This window comes from Crocuta crocuta, unplaced genomic scaffold (genome assembly GCF_008692635.1).
Source record: "Crocuta crocuta isolate KB4526 unplaced genomic scaffold, BGI_CrCroc_1.0 scaffold219, whole genome shotgun sequence".
Classification (NCBI taxonomy): domain Eukaryota; kingdom Metazoa; phylum Chordata; class Mammalia; order Carnivora; family Hyaenidae; genus Crocuta; species Crocuta crocuta.
Genome location: NW_027551572.1, coordinates 4,329,475 through 4,347,337, shown reverse-complemented (window position 1 = coordinate 4,347,337; position 17,863 = coordinate 4,329,475). Strand labels below are relative to the sequence as shown.

The 17,863-nt window shown below is 36.1% G+C and overlaps 1 protein-coding gene across 1 annotated transcript in view; it reads right to left on the bottom strand.

Moving 5' to 3' along the window:
* UBR3 (ubiquitin protein ligase E3 component n-recognin 3) overlaps positions 1–17,863 on the bottom strand; it is a 229,040-nt gene that overhangs the window by 20,385 nt on the left and 190,792 nt on the right. The window contains exon 34 of the mRNA XM_077751180.1: positions 4,653–4,777. Coding sequence (XP_077607306.1) covers positions 4,653–4,777 — 125 coding nt within the window. The remainder of the gene's footprint in view (positions 1–4,652; positions 4,778–17,863) is intronic.

Sequence of the window (17,863 nt, the reverse complement as noted above, 5' to 3'; positions counted from 1 at the left end):
TTCCCACTCCTGTAAATTCTTCCTAGGAAAACAATCTAAAAGAAAAGAAATAACTAAATCCTCAAGACATTCACTGTAACACTACAGTACTGAAAAACTAGAAATGACCAACAAAAGTGAAGCAGTTACCTAAATTATTCGCTATCAACTCGACAGAGTATTTTATAAGCAGCAAATATTACATGATAGTTTGAGCTGTATGAAAAATACCTACGATATGAAAAAAGCCAGAAGAAGCATATATGTATACACACTCATTATGATGTGAAATCATACACATGAAATAACACAGAATAAAACTTTTTCTTTTACAATTTCCCTCAAATTCCTTGAATTAGATTTGTTTAAAAAATTTAGTGTAAAAACAAAATAGGACTTTTTTTTTAAGTTTATTTATTTATTTTGAGAGACAGTGCAAGGAGGGCAGTAGGAGAGGAGAGGGAGAGAGAGAATCCCAAGCACGTTCTGCTCAGTGCAGAGCCCGATGTGGGGCTTGATCGCACAACGGTGACATTATGACCTGAGCTGAAATCAAGAGTTAAACACTCAACCATCCAGGTTGAGCCATCCAGGCACCACAGGACAATATGTTAAATAAAGAATGTCCAGATACATTAAATAACAGTTTACAAATCAATTAAGCTTAATGATGCTGTATTTTTATAAGAAAGGAAAAACAATGGCTACCTATAAATTCAAATTTGTAAGTTTTTATATAAATGTTTCTCTTTTTATATTCACTGAGATAGTAGAGGTTGTTACAAATGAAAGCGTAAAATGGGCTACAGTAATAACTTTGCTATGATGTTATTTATTCTACTGATTACTTTTTACATAGTAATATATAAGATTAAACACTATGGGATATATATGTTTATCCTGACCATCTGATAATCACTAATAGTCTGAACTACAGAATTTGTTATTTGATGATACTTAGCCTTCTCCTGTGTTATTGCGCTCTCTTCACGTCGACAGTAAATTCCAAAATATCAGTAACTATGCTTTGTATTTTATATGTATCTGTTTGCAGAACAAAAATTTGAGCAATAAATACTTGCTGCCTAATTAATAGAATCTATTTTGGTACTGTTGGAATTTTTGATCTTGGAACTTGCCTAGATGTACCTCTTTTGATAATCAATTCTTTGCATTATCTTTAAATGATTCCTCTGCTTCTTTTTCACATCATTCACCCATGTAGTGTTATCATGTCCTGATTTTAAACTACAGAAACAGTTCTGACTCTACAAGTGCACTCTTTAAATCATGTGACCTGCCCCACTCTTGCCTAATTAATCAAGAGGATGATCACCTGCCAAATACGATGACCTATAGGTTACATATAATTCACAAGAATCAATATCCCATTAAATACCAAAACAGCAACACGTTATATTTAAATGGGTGACGGGTATTAAGAAGGGCACTTGTGATGAGCACTGGGTATTATATATAAGTGATGAATCACTAAATTCTACTCCTGAATCCAATATTACCCTCTATGCTAAATAAGTAGAATTTAAATAAAAACTTGAAAAAATTTGAATTTAATCAGAGCAGTTTTTAAACAGAGTTCACTTAAACTCAAAATGTAGAAGACTCAAGAGGAAATATTACCATGATTTTGCTGTTTATTAATCAATGTGACATATTAAAGTTTATGGAAATATACAGTTCAGCCTAAAATCTTCCTAAATTCAATATATTCTTGAGTAAAAGATATACAGGATATATAACAACAGGAAAGTTGTTTCAAGTCATAATACTTTCTAACTTATGGAGAAAAATACCCTCCAATAATAAGAAATGATGTTCAGATCATCCAAGTGAGTTACCGAGTGATAATCAGCTTTGAAGACACTATTATCAAATATATTTTAAGAACTTTTTTTATACATGGCAGGTACTATATCAGATCAGAAAGTTAAATATAATGTACTATTCACTATTCTGTAATGAGAATTCTTCTGATCAGAAGATTATTAGATAAGAGAATAGTTTTATTTCATACAGAAGTCTTAGAAAAATACATTTTTATTTAGGCAATATATGAATTTATAAATAGATTTGTAAAGCTTAAAGAGGATTTCTGAGACCATGGATGAAAGGTCTTGAATCAGATCAAAGGAATCCAATGGGAGAGGTGGCAAAGGTATGTAGTTAATTAAAGAGAAAGATCAAGAGTTGAGAAATCCAACAGTTATGTTTGGGCGGATGCTTTGTTTAAATTATAGTAGTTCTTCAAATTTTGGGGGTGACAGACCCTTTGGATTTATGTTGGATGCTATTGTTCTACTCCCCAGCAAAACAAAACAAAACAACGCAAAAGGACCTTAGAGTATGAAATCCTGTTATAAAGAGTCTTTTAACAGAAATTCTACTAACCAAAAGAACACAATTTATACTAACTGTAATAATGATTTTTCCAGCACATTTTAACCTCATTATCAAATTGACTCTAATATTCCTTTAAAAATACATACATAGTACCTACATTTTTATTGTCCTAGGCCAGATTAAAGCTGGCAAAAATCTCTTTTCACTGGAATTATCAATACTTGAGGATAAGAAAATAGAGGGATAGAATGAATACGTGAGACTCAATGACGACAGGAAATAAGGCGGGGAAAGAGGAGGAAGGAAAGGAAGAAGGAAATAAAGAAGAATGAATGACATAGAATAGTTAGAAATCACACGATGTATTTCATTACTTGTAAATATTGTTTTTGCTACTATTTACAATCCACTGTGTGCCTAAATGTTTAGCTGTCACAGAAAAAACTAGTAACATGTGGCAAACTAACCAACAGAATACCATATTTTTTTGTTTTCATACACTAAAAGCAATTTATATGGCTATAAACTTCTAAATTTATGTTCTGATAAGAATATGCCTTACATTAAATGTTTCATTAACTATTTTTTAAATAGCTAACAATTATTAAACTGAGAAAGAAAATTGATAGAACAGTTACCTAAGTTAGTTCCATCATAGATTTACAATTGCCGGATTTTCCATAATTAGGTCTCATTTTAGCAAACAATCAGATGAATAGATTTAGACCCGAATTATATCAGAAAATGTTTTAAATGTGTACTGTTTCATGATTAGACAGCTTATTAAGAAAATATATTTAAACAATGACACAGCACAGAAACCTAATATACCTGATTTGAATACTAACAATGCAAATATCAGATTACAGTACAGAGACATTTAAAGAATATTTAGAAAAAAGAAAGATAATCGCAGAAAGCAAAATTATCCAAGAATGAACCAGGAAGAAGGAGGAAAAATCACTGAGGGAAAAGATGAATCCATTTTGAGAATTTAGAATAATAGAATTTTAAAATAAAGGAGCTCTTATAAATTATATGTTCCAATCTTAGCTTGAGAAAGCTAAGGTTTGGGAAGTTTTATGTCTTGACCAAAAAAGTAATAGCTCTTTTTAGTGTCAGGAGCTCAGCCTAGTAGTCAGCCATCAGTGGCCAACTAATATCCCTAATTAAGACATTATGAGCTTGGTGATGATACTATATTAAAATTTGTTACATATAATCATGGTTTGGAAGTAAACTAGTAATAAAAGTAAAGATTATATTGAATACATTTCATGTACTTATAATTGATTTTCTTTCCTTTGATATAAGTAGATATGATTTTTTAAATGTTTATTTATTTATTTTGAGAGAGGGAAAGAGCACAAGTGGGGGAGAGGCGAGGGGTAGGGGGAGAGAATCCCAAGCAGGTTCCAAGCTGTCAATGCATAGCCTGATGTGGGGCTGGAGCTGGTGAACCGGGAGATCATAGCCTGAGCTGAAATCAAGAATCAGACATTTAACCGACTGAGCCACCGAGGAGTCCCATGATTTAAGTAGAGATGATTGTAACACAAACCTTCGAAAGAGGTTTCAAACATTTTGAAGAGTCTATAAACCAATCAATAGGTTCAATTAACACTACACTTACTATTTTTTCCTACCAACTTCCCCAAATACACAGTGAAGTATTTTTCTTATTTTACCTACCTCTAAGCCAAACCACTTAGTCAGTTCTTTGGTTCTATAGTATCAGATTTTTTCTCTAGTCACTGAAAATACTTACATTTCACTAAACTTGCACAGTTTTTCTAAATGTTAATGTAATTTTAACTTGAGAACTTTAAATCTGTAAGAATTTACATGTTTTTAAGACAGAAAAATTAGTATTTAAAGAAGCATAATTTTAAAAAGATTAAGATTTTTAAATTTATAAGTGATAAATCAAGAGCCATCTTTGGATTGACTGCAAATAGGAGAAGGAGAAGAAAAGATGACAAGTAAAATAGGCAAGTCTGTAGACATTTTATTACTTACTCACTGTGTTGGCACAATTTTTATAACTTCTCTAAGTTTAAGGCTTGCAAGCAAAAGCAAAACAAAACTGCCCAAATAAAAAGGGAAAAAAGCCAAAGTTTAGGGATAGATGCAGAAGACTTCATTGTCCAAGGAAACATTTTTAACTTTTTTAACCTAAAGGTGCTCCATTGCCAGTTGAAATACTATTAATAACTCATGTTGCCTTTCAAACATCTAATCTCATTCACTCATATCCCCAAGTTACATGAATTCACCAAACTATAAATGACAAATTCAGATAAGACACTAACCTTTTTGAGAGCTCCCGTGTGTTTCCAGGCTGACCTATCTTCCTCACTGCATTTAACTGAAAGTGCCACCAGAGCCTGTGTGTATAGTAGGGTAAAAAGCACCTTCACAATGCAGGTGAAGTGGTCTAGAGGAGAAAGAGAAGATCATTATTTCTTTGGAATCTAGACATTTTCTACTCAAGATCATTTCACAAATATGTCTTTCCTTGAACATGTTAATTGGTTCTTGTTCAACACTTCAGCTAATAAAATGAAATTATAAGGTAATATTATATTTGCTGATGTGAAATTATGAAAACAAAATTCCTTTAGTCATCCACAGAATATGTAAATGAGAGGCATTTAGCACAGTGTAAAGTGTGCTCTATTTTAGAGGAACAGAGTGCTAATGCCACTCAACCTTGGAATAGCTGTGTAATGTTGGCAAATCCCCTTATTGATCATTATGTACTTAACAACAATGTCTGAGAACAGGGTTTGAAACCAATACTTCATCCACTTCTATTATTGTATAAACTTCATAAGGAATATCATATTTTAGCTACTCTAATTGAGTTTTAAAACTCAATTTAAAACTATTAACAATGCAAAAACAGTAGTAACAATACATAAAATGCCTGGTAGCTTTTGGCACATATTAGGTACTTAATAAACGGTAGCTTAAAAATCACAATTAATTTTACACACAGCTAATAACTTAGAAAATTTTCTCGAATGTCTCATTTGATCCTCACAAGTCTCAGTTATGTGCCTCTGATAACAAAGCTAATAAATATCCAGGTATGAATTTGAATCCATATAGATGATTTTACTGCAGATTCAGTATTCTTTCTATTATATTATGCTGTTCCCCTAATAAATGAATACTGCCATTTAATCAGTTGTTGGAATCACAAACGTATAGATATCCTTGATACTTTCCTATTTCATTCTCCCCACATGAAAAAAAATCACCCAATACTGTCAATTCTACTTTAAAAATATCTCGAGTTAGTTCTAATATCCTAGACTAGGCTTCCATCCTTTCTTGCCTATGCCCCAAATCCCAGTCTAAGTAGTTATGTTCGGGGCCCACCTAAGACCACTTCCAGGCTTGATGATTCACCAGGAGGGCTCACAAGACTCAGAATATAGTCCTAAGATTTATTGCAGCATGAGATACAAAGTAAAATCAGCAAAAACTAAAGGCACAATGGGTGTGATCCAGATGAAACCCAGAGTTCTCTACCAGTACTGTAACACAGGGCATGCTTAATTCCTCCAGCAATGAGGTATGACAGACTGTGAGATACAGATACGAGGGAAGCTCGTTAAGAAATTCAGTGCCCAAGGTTTTTACTGGGGGCAGTTCACAAAGGCACACTTTGCTAAGCACAAACCAAGTTTTAGACCCCCAGGAGGAACGCAGATATGTTCAGCATAAACCATTGTTTGTACAGTCCAGGCGAAGTGAGCCACTCCTATCAGTTCTGTGGATGGTGGGGGTGCTAGAGACCCAAAATCAAAGTTTCCAGATGCCAGTCAAGGGCCAACCTTGTAAGCAGGCCTTTCAAAAGTTAACAGCCACGGCTTCTATGTTAACTCTTTCTTGCCCAGTGGTTAATGTGCATTACCTCTTAGCCCCCTACAATCTATTTTTTTTTTCTTTTTTTAATTACAGCCAGACTGGTCTTTTTAATTTTTTTAAAAAATTTATTTATTTGAGAGAGAGAGAAAGAGTGAGCAGGGGAGGGGCAGAGAGAGAGAGAGGGAAGGAGAATCCCAAGCAGGCTCTGCTCTGTCAACACAGAGCCCAACACTGGGCCTGATCCCACCGAGAAGATCATGACCTGAGTTGAAAACAAGAGTTGGACACTCAACCAACTGAACCACCCAGGCACACCTAAACTGATCTTTTTAAAATAAATATCTGACATCCTTTCACTGAGTCTCTGTACAAGCTGAACACTCTTTCCTTCCTCAGAGCCTGGCTAACTCTTAGGGGACACCTTAAAGTCACTTCCTAAGGAAAATCTTTCCTGATTTTAAAATGAGTATGTGTGTGCATGCATACATGTGCAAACATTGTCTCTTACTCATGTTGATGACGTGGGGTGGGAACTTGATACAGCTGAGCCAGCTATGGGATTTTTCTAACTGGAGGTAAATGGAAAGGTATAAAAATGTGAGTCTAGAAGTGTCAGAGGTCATGTTCCTGGTCTATGGCAGACTGTCTAAAGTAACACTGAATAAAGCAGATTCATAAAGACAAGAATCCCATGATGCCAGCATCCAAAGTTCTGGTTCTGGTATTTCCTGAGACTACCCTCCATTCCTACAGGTTGTTTATGTGAGTCTATCAGTGCTCTTCCTCTGTGCTTATAAGCTAGCTCTAAATGGATTTCTAAATGTCCTAACACCTAGGTGCTGAACATACGCCAGGATAAAGACAATAAGAACTTAAAATCCAGATAGAGAGAGAGAAAGAGGAAGAAAGAAACAGACGGCTACATGCATACACATGGTATACTGGGAGAAAATAAGAAGAGAAACTAACCTAGGTCAAGGGCAGGACATAGAAAAAATAATAAAGCTTTCTATACCAATGAGGAAAGTTAAGTCTTGAGTGATGAAGAGAAATAAGCCATGGTAAAGAAGGCAGGGGGGCAGGGAAAGATAATGGAAGGGGGATTCCAGACAGATGAAGACATCTTTTATGAGGGCACAGAAAAAGCCTAAGGTTTACAAGAATTGTAAACTGTCCAGTATAACTAGAATACAAGTAGTGATCTTTGATAGATGAAGAAAGAAAAGCAATCTTTATGCTGAAGATGAAAGGTTATGAACTACAGGCTATCTGCAGTCTACAGAGAGGTTTGCTTTGCCTCTGTCTTATTTAGTTTTTACTTACTGACATTTAAAGATAGGATATTTCTTCTACAAGTCAACAATTCCCCTTACTCTTAAAACACAGGAAGATCTGATGACACTGGGGCCACATTTTTACATGCCAACATGATCTGGAACTGAGTGGTAGCTGTCCTTATTGGCCAAGCATGCATTCTCTAGCTTGTCCCAGTCTCCCACTCCCAATTACATCAAACCAAAGACTATGTCACAAGTAGTCAGTATATAACATTATTGTTAAGAATGAATTTAGGCTATGAAGCCAAATTGTCCAGATTTGAATTCTGACTCTTCAGATCTCAAGCATTTCACTAATATACACTGACTTTATTTCCTTCTTTATTTAATGGAGATAATAATCTCATCTACCTTAAAGGGATTACATGAAATATGGTTTATACTTAAGTGCTTAAAATAGTGTCTAGCAATGGCAATCAGTATATATCTGATTTACTTATTATTTTTAGAGAGAGAGCATGAGCTGGAGAGAGGGGTAGAAGAAGAGAGAGAGACATCTTAAGCAGGCTCCACACTCAGCGCAGAACCCAATGTAGGGCTTGAACCCACGACCCTGGGATCATGACCTGAACCAAACTCAGGAGTCGAATGTTCAACCAACTGAGCTACCCAGCTGCCCCAATATCTGTTGTTATTAATATTAGTATTTATGTTACTTGTTTGATATCTACAGGCACCTAGACTGGCTAATAAGCCACTGAAGCAGGTTAAGCATGAAAATGATAATATCAGATTTGCATTTTAAAATATTCACGGCTGCTTCTTAGGAGAAAGGGACTGAAACAAGCAAAGACTAGAAGGCAAGACAACCTACCAGTAGATAGCAAAAGTACCATACGTGAGAAATTAGATGACCTGAACAAGAGAAGAATGATGATGACAGAGAGAATGAGTTAAATTACAGAGGTATTTAGATGATTAAAATGATAGGATTTGGTAGTTTTTTGGAGGTAGAGAATGACGGTTGTCTATCATTGTACAACAAAGAGTAGACAGTAGTAGCACTGACTAAAATGGAATGACTAAAATAGAGGAAAAGAGTAAGTCTGGATGCGTAGAAAATGAATTAATGTGGCATATGTTGAGCTTGAGGTATGTGTAGAAATTTGAGTCTGGAGCTCACCAAGGAATTGTCAACTACAGCTAGAGATTTGGGAATCATCAGAGAATAGGTGAATTGACACTATGGGAAAGAAGATAAAATTGAAAAAGGGACAGGAACTAAGGGACAACTCCAAATTATGGTGAGAGGAGGAGGTGAATAAAAAGGAGCCATGAAAATGAGTGAAAAAGAGACCGGAGGAAAATCAGAAGTAGATGGTAACATCAAAGTCAAGGAAAGACCATTTCATGACTTAATTTAGTGTTTCAATAGAATGATGAAAATTAATAGAATTTGTCTAGTAAGCACAACAAAATGAAGAAGTCATTTAATACTGCCTAGCTATACCACTCATGTATAACTTCTTCTCATTGTAAACTACACAATTTGTTTGTTTGATAAAAAAGAAGTGGAATGCCTGGGTAGCTCAGTTATTTAAGTGTCCAACTCTTGATTTCAACTCAGGTTTTACTCTCACAGTTCATGAGATGGAGTCCTCCATCAGGTTCTATGCTGCATTCAGGCCTGCTAGGGATTCTTTCTCTTTCTGTCTCTCTCTGCCCTTCCCCTGTGTGTGCATGCTCTCTCTCTCTCAAAATAAACATTAAAAACAAAAAGAAGTAACATATTTAAGGAAGTAAGAGCTACTATAAGCATAATCGTAGCTTTTTCTTGTAGCAGTAGTGATTTCTGGTTTTAGTTATTTTATCTGCCTTGATTATCATCATTTTTCAAATATTTCAAATGGCAGTTTAAAGTTACAGCTTATGCTTAAGTCCTCACATTCACTAACGCGTCTAACAAATATTTATTTACTAAATGATTACCATGTGAAATCAATGTTTCTTAGAGACTTGGAAGAAAACAAGGAATAACTCATATAAGATGTACTTTAGGTCTACAGGTTGTTATCTTTTAAGGTTGCAACAGAGAACAAAGCCCTTCAAATCCAATTATCAGCATTTTAAAAGGAGGGGGAAATTGGGTATCTACACTCAGACAACGTGCTTTTAAAACAACCAAAACCATCCATAAAACTAATAGGCAACCAACAGAATGGGAAAAGATAGCTGCAAATGACATAGCAGATAAAGGGTTAGTATACAAAATCTATAAGGAACTCACCAAACTCCACACCCAAAAAACAAACAATCTCTTTTCCAAAGAGAACATCCAGATGGCCAACAGACACATGAAACGATCCCTCCTCATCAGGGGAATACAAATCAAAACCACACTGAGATACCACCTCATGCCGGTCAGAGTGGCTAAAATGAGCAAATCAGAGGACTCTAGATGCTGGCGAGGATGTGGAGAAATGGGCACCCTCCTACAGTGTTGGTGGGAATGTAAACTGGTGCAGTCCCTCTGGAAAACAGTGTGGAGGTTCCTCAAAAAATTAACAATAAAGCTCCCCTATGACCCAGCAATAGTGCTGCTAGGAATGCACCCAAGGGATACNGGGAGGGAGGCAAACCATGAGAGACTCTTGAATGTTGAGAAGAAACTGAGGACTGATGGGTATGGGGGGGGAGGGGAAGAGGGGTGATGGGTATGGAGGAGGGCACTTGTGGGGATGAGCAGTGGGTGTTATATGGAAGCCAACTTGACAATAAACTATTAAAAAAGGAAAAATGAAAAATAAAAAATAAAACAACCAAAACCAAAAGCCCACCATCAAACCACCTGAACATGAACAAAAGAAGACCAATACTTAACTTGAAATGCATTAGAAGCACACAGACCATGCACAATGGCAGAGATTTTATGTATTATAGAGCTACCACAGGACAGAAAACAAGGGTGGGGGAACATGGTGCTGGAAGACTGCTTAATAATAATAATAATTTAAAAAACTGATTACATGAAATGTAAGAGTTTGGTATGATAGAAATGTTAACTTAGAGTTCTTTAAATTTTTTTAAATGTTTTATTTATTTCTAAGGGAGAGAGGCAGTGTGAACGGGGGTGGGGGGGGGGAAGATGTCAGAGAGAGAGGGAGATACGGAATCTGAAGCAGGCTCCAGGCTCTGAGCTAGCTGTCAGCACAGAGCCTGACACAGGGCTCAAACCCACGAACCGTGAGATCATGATCTGAGCCGAAGTCGGATGCTTAACCAACAGAGCTACCCAGGCGCCCCAGCCTAGAGTTCTTTAAAAAGTGATTTTTTTCCTTAGAATCAAAAATGAAAATTATATTCCTTACTTCCTATTCTAAACGTCTGAGAACTGAAGTTTCTGATCTCTTAGACAGGTGCAACATTCACATCATTAGACTATTTGAGTCTAATGATCAAATTAGATGACTATTTGAGTCATCAGTTTCATGATTTATATTTAATTCACCGTTTAAAAATGTTGTAAACTTCAGAACTCATGAAATGAAAGCATTTTAAATAGATGTGTAAATCTTTGCCTTATTTCTGACTTATTTTCATCAAGATAAAATCCTAAAAAAGGAATAAATAGCTCAAAGGTACTGACATAACTGAGACAACAGCTTGACTCTTTAATGATACTAATAAACTCTGAGTCAACCAGATTTTCTCCAGTGGATAATGTATAAACAAATGAGAAATTTTCAAAAATGAGACAATGAAGTATTTAATGAGTACCCTCTTTATGTAATGGCATTTGTGCTGGGTGTTGTAAAAGTAATACAAGGAACCTATAGTCTTCTAGGGTGATACTTACTGGCTTGCCTACAGATACCATGCTTAGTACAGGTGATAAACAAGAAGACAAAGAGGATTCACATGCCTGCAGAAATTCCTTTCCCATAAACTGTATTAGAGTTAAGGTAATACAAAATACTCCAATTTTCTTTCAGGACAAAGTGCAATATATGTAAAGTAATAAAACTCTTAGGGGAAAATTATATAAGTAAACAGGATATAATCTAAAGACTGCATCAGATATTTTATTGTTTTCCTAAAATTACCATGAAATATTTTTATAAAGAAATATACTATTGCACTGCTTCCATAAAGCACTTTGCACATATCCATACGACCATCAAATCTTCTCAATCTTCTCTTTCATGATCTGAGTTTCTAATCATACATGTTCTCTCTTCAAAAAATTCTAGTCTATGATAAAAATCAATTTGTGATGTGTTTTTGTGTGATAAGCTCAACTCTATTTTCTCTTTGATGAGTGAAGAACCCAAATAGTTTAGTAAGGCTTTCTTTGCAGTAACCAACAGAGCACTGAGAAAAGATCAAGTCCATCCAACAACTAATAAGGTAGTTAAAGCTGTTCCCTTGGGTATACTTCAGGGCAATTATGGTTTGGGTCTAATAAACTGCCAAAATTCTCTAAGAACATTATATAGAAAAGACCATAATATAAGATACAAAGACTCAAACCAAAGCAATAGCTTTTGTGAATTTCAAAACAGAAAACAAGCAATTTACCAGAAAATAAGACAATTGGATATTTAACATAGCCATTCCACATTTACTGAGCATATTATGTAGCAGGTAGGCACTAGGGATATAGGTAAAATGACGCAAGTCCTAGAGGAACTGATAGTTCAGAGCAGGGGATACTAAAGAAAATCGACCATTATGTTCATGAGACAAGTGTCAAAACAGAGCTATGGACAAGTTATTACGGGAAAGGGAAAAACATACATTTAAGAGAAAGGCTTCCAGGAGAGGATAACACTTAAGGTTAAAGTACAACTGGCAGTTACTAAGTGAACAATGGAGAAATGGCAAACATTTAAATATGCTCAAAACTCCCCTACTTTAAAAGACAAACAAAAAATAACTCCTTTCATATATCCACACACAGCCTCTGCTCTCTCCCCATTCTTTCTTGATAGTTCTCTCTGCTGTTTCCTCATTGCCATGTCACTTCTCATACCACTATAATCTACTTCTGATTCTGATTGCACAAAAGCAACTTCCTTATTATTTATTACTCCTTATTACTGCATATAACCAGGAGTCCTCAGGAGACCTATAGCTAACTCATTTTTAGGGGTGAAGATCCTTTTAAAAACCTAGTTAAGGGCTATGGAACTTCTCAGGCAAAAATGCACATGTACATATAAAATTTCCTATATCAGTTTAGGAGATTCATGGATTCTTACTTTTGAATTCTTAAGTGACAAATTAAAAGGCCTTGGAGGGAAGAGTTGAGATGGCAGAGTAGTAGGGGGAACCCATGCTTCCTTGTCCTCTCAACAAAGCTAGATAAATATCAAATCATTATGTATGCCCAGGAAATTGATCTGAGGACTGAGAGAACAAACTGCACAAGTAACTAGAGGGAGAAAATAGGGCACACTGTGGAAGGTAGGAGGTGTTGATTCGTGATTTGGGGAAGAAAAAAATTGATGGTGCTGCTGAGGGAAGGGAGCCCTGATTAGAGAGAGAGGAGAGAAACAGGACACATAGGGTGCAGGGCACCGTACAAGAAAAAACACTTCTCCAAAACCACTGATGGTGAAAAGGAGAGGGACTTTATTCCAAGTTTTTACAGGCCTGAGGATCCCCTGGGTCGCACTGGGAGAGGCAGTCTCTCTGCCTGGAGTGCATCTGAGAGAGGCAGCACTGCCTCTCTGGGGAGAAAAGAGCCAGTGGGTGCCCCAGAGCTGCCCGTTTCATTACCACAGCAACAAAGGTACCTGCCGAGGATAGCTAGCCTGGATGCCAGCTTTTGGCTGTGCTTTACCATAAACTCCAAGCCCCTGCATGTTCCTGCAATTGCCCTTGTGGAACAAACCACCACCAGCCACAGCGCAGTGAGACCCGTCCCCCTGAGGGGTCCATTCTGACCAGGTCCCTAAGACTTGGAGTTTTGAAGTCCAGCCTGCACACCTGAACATAAAACGCAAAAGCACTGTGCCACCAGGTGGGCAGATGGCTCAGCCACACACAGGTTGAAGGCAGGGACCTGAGAGAAGCCTGGGACACACACGAGGGGAAATTGTGTGCTCTTCTGTGAGGGCTTCCTGAACTCCCTTCTTGGGGGACTAGAGAGCCAGCTGATGACATTTTTACCCCTGCCGGTCAGCACAGACAGACCAGTGAGCAGAAAAGTGCTCACAGTGGAGGCTTGAGTGACTTAAACCAAGCCAGGCACCCCTGCATTCTGCAGGTGTTTTGTTTTTTTTTTTAAACTAGGGCAAGTGTGCCTGAGACTCAGAGCAGCAGTGGGCCTTCCCCTAGAAGACCAGCACAAATCCCATGCATACACCAAGTCTACTGACCACAGAGTATTCCAAAGCTTTAGCTCTAGGGGAAACAGGATTTAGTCTCCTTTTACAAGCAGACCAAAACTTGCCTAATATAGCCATTACTCTCAGGAGCAGGAAACACAACTTTCCTAACACACAGAGGCCAGAAACATAGGCAAAATGCCAAGATGAAGGTATTCATCCCAAAAGAAAGGACAGGAAAAGACCATGGCCAGGGATTTAATCAAACAGATATAAGTAATATGCCTGAACCAGAATTTAAAACAACAATTATAAGGATACTAGCTGGGCTAGAGAAAAGTGTATAGAAGATACCAGGGAGTCCCTTACTGCAGAGATAAAAAAACCTAAAAACTAGTCAGGCCCAAATAAAAAATGCTATAACCGAGATGCAAAACCACTGGTTGTAATGACTACAAAGATGGAAAAAGCAAAGGAATGAATAAGTGATACAGAAGATGAAATTATGAAAAATAATGAAGCTGAAAAGAGGAAAGAAAAATACTGGATCGTGAAAATAGACTTAGGGAACTCAGCAACTCCGTAAAGCATAACATTCTTATACTAGGAATCCCAGAAGAAGAAGAGAGGGGGGAAAGGAGAAGGTTTATTTGAGCAAATTATAGCTGAAAACTTCCCTAATCTGGAAGAAAAAACAAGACATCCATATCCAGGAAGCATGGAGAACACCCATCAAAATCAACAAAAAGCAGGCCAACATGAAGATGTATCATAGTAAAATTTGGAAAATACAGATAAGCAAAGAATCTTCAAAGCAGCAAGGGAAAAGAAATTCCTAACCTACAAGGGAAGACAAGGTTAGCAGCAGATCTCTCCTCAGAAACTTGGCAGGCCAGTAGGGAGTGGCATGATATACTTAAAGTGCAGAATGGGGAAAATATGCAGCCAAGAATACTTTATCCAGCAAGGCTGTCATTCAAAACAGAAGGAGAGATAAAGAGAAGTCCCAGACAAACAAAAACTAAAGGAATTCATGACCACTAAACCAGCCCTGCAAGAAATATTAAAGGGGACTCTTTGAGTTAGAAAGACCAAAAGCAACAAGGACTAGAAAGGAACAAAGAAAAACCTCAGAAACACTGATTTTACAGGTAATACAACAACAGTACATTCATACCTGTCAATATCACTCTGAATGTAAATGGACTAAATGCTCCAGTCAAAAGTTATAGGATATAGAATGGATAAAAAAACAAGACCCATTTATTAGCTGCCTATAAGAAACTCATTTGAGACCTGAAGACACCTACAGATTGAAAGTGAGAGGATGAAGAACCATTTAGCATGCTAATGGATGTCAAAAGAAAGCTGCAGTAGCCATACTTATATCAGACATTCTACATTTTAAAACAAAGACTGTAACAAAAGATGAAGAAAGGCACTGTATCATAATAAAGGGGCTCTATCCAACAAGAAGATCTAACAATTGTAAATATTTATGCCCTCAACTTGAAATACCCAAAAATATCAATTAATAACATAAAGAAACTCATTGATGATAATATAATAATAATAATAATAACAATAACAATCGTGAAATTTAATACCCCACGTACAGCAATGGACAGATCACCTAAGCAGAAAATCAACAAGGGAACAATGGCTTTGAATGACACCCTGGACCAGATGGACTTAACAGATATAATCAGAACATTTCATATTAAAGCAGCAGAATACACATTCTTCTCAACTGCACATGGAACATTCTCCAGAAGAGATTGCACACCAGGTCACAAATCAGCCCTCAATAAGTACAAAAAGACTGAGATCATATCATGCATGTTTTCAGAGCACGACATTATGAAACGTAAAGCCAACCACAAGAAAAAATTTGGAAAGACCACAAATACACGGAGGTTAAAGAACATCCTACTAAAGAATGAATGGGTTAACCAGGAAATTAAAGAAGAAATAAAAAAATAGAAGGAAGCAAATGAAAATGAAAACATTGACAGTCCAAAACCTTCTGAATGCAGAAGAGGGAAGTATATAGCAATACAGGCCTACCTCAAGAAGCAAGAAAAGTCTCAGATATACAACCTAACCTTACACCTAAAGGATCTACAAAAGGAAAAGCAAATAAAGCCTACAGCCAGCAGAGAAAAGGGACATTAAAATAATGATTAGAGCAGAAATAAATTAATAAAATAAATTTAAAAAAAAAAACAGTAGAACCGACTAATGAAACTGAGAGCTGGTTCTTTGAAAGAGGTAATAAAAAAGAATGAAATCTTGCCATTTGCAATGACATCAATGAAGCTAGAGAGTATTATGCTAAGCAAAGAGATGCACAAATAACACATGATTTCATTCATATGTATAATCTAAGAAACAAAACAAATGAGCAAATGGGAAAAAAGAGAGAGGCAAAGCAAGAAACAGACTCCTAATTATAGAGAGCAAACTCATGGTTACCAGAAGGGAGGTGGGTGGATGGGTTAAATAGGTGATATGGATTAAGGAGTATACTTGTTGCGTTGAACAAGTATGTTAGTGTTGAGATAATATATTGCATGCCTGAAGCTAATATTGCACAGTATGTTAACTAACTAGACTTTAAATAAAAACTTTTAAAAAGTGGGCAAAAGACATGAACACTTTTCCAAAAAAGACATCCAGATGGCCAAGAGACACATGAAAAGATGCTCAACATCACTCATCATCAGGGAAATGCAAATCAAAACTACAATGAGATATCACCTCACAACCGTCAGAATGGCTAATATCAAAAACACAGGAAACAACATTGTTGGCATGGTTGTGGAGAAAAAGAACTCTCTTGCACAATTGGTAAAAATGCAAAGTGGTGTAACCACCGTGGAAAACAGTATGGAGGTTCCTCATAAAGGTAAAAATAGAACTACTCTATGATCCAGCAATCACACTACTGGGTATTTACCCACAGAATACAAAATTCTAATTCAAAGGGGTACATGCACCCCCTATGTTGATATCAGCATTATTTACAACAGCCAAGATATGGAATCAGCCCCAGTGTACATCAACTAATGAATGGATAAAGAAGATGTAGTGTATATATACAATGGACTATTTATTCAACCATAAAAAGAATGAAATCTTGTCATTTGTAATGACATTGATGGAGCTAGAATTCTATTCTAAGCAAAATAAGTCAGTCAGAGACTGATTTATGATTTCATTCATACCATATTTCACTCATATGTGGAATTTAAGAAACAAAACAAATGAGCAAAGGGAAAATGAGGGAAAGAGAGAGAGAGAAAGAGAGACAGATACAAACCAAGAAAAAGATTCTGAACTATNAGGGAAATCAAGAAACAACCTTAACTAGAGAGAACAAACAGGGGTCACTGGAGAGGGGAGTGGGGATGGATAAAACAGGTGATGGGGATTAAGAAATGTACTTGCCTTGATGAGCACCAGGTGATTAACATAAAAACTTTTTTTAAAAGCCAAAATTCACATTTCAAGTAAAAAATAAAATATTATGCTTGTGTATATATGACATTATTTAATTCCTCAGAGAGTATCATAATTTGATAAAATATAAATTTGCCTACATTTAAAATAAATGATCACTTCATATCTTTAGGTAAAATATTTCATCAAAAGATCATGTTAGGGTACATACAAAAAATATCTTCCTAGTAACAAGGCCTCTACACACCTAGATGTTCCTTCTAGTATAACTAATAATGGCACAGAAACAAAGCAGAACAAAAACCTAGGTTTTCACCAAAGGAGAACTGTTAATTATTTAATAGAATATTTTAAAGGTCTTTAAATGAAAACTATGAAGACTATGTAACAATAATTAAAACACTGCTATTGTAATATTAATGCTATTAACATCATAGTATTAATGCTGTCAATATCATAATAGTATGATATTTATACAAATTAAAAATGATAAGATATCACATTTTGAATAACCCCATGATCATTAGTATATAAAACATTTATGCATATAGATAAGGTGGAAGGCATTAAGGC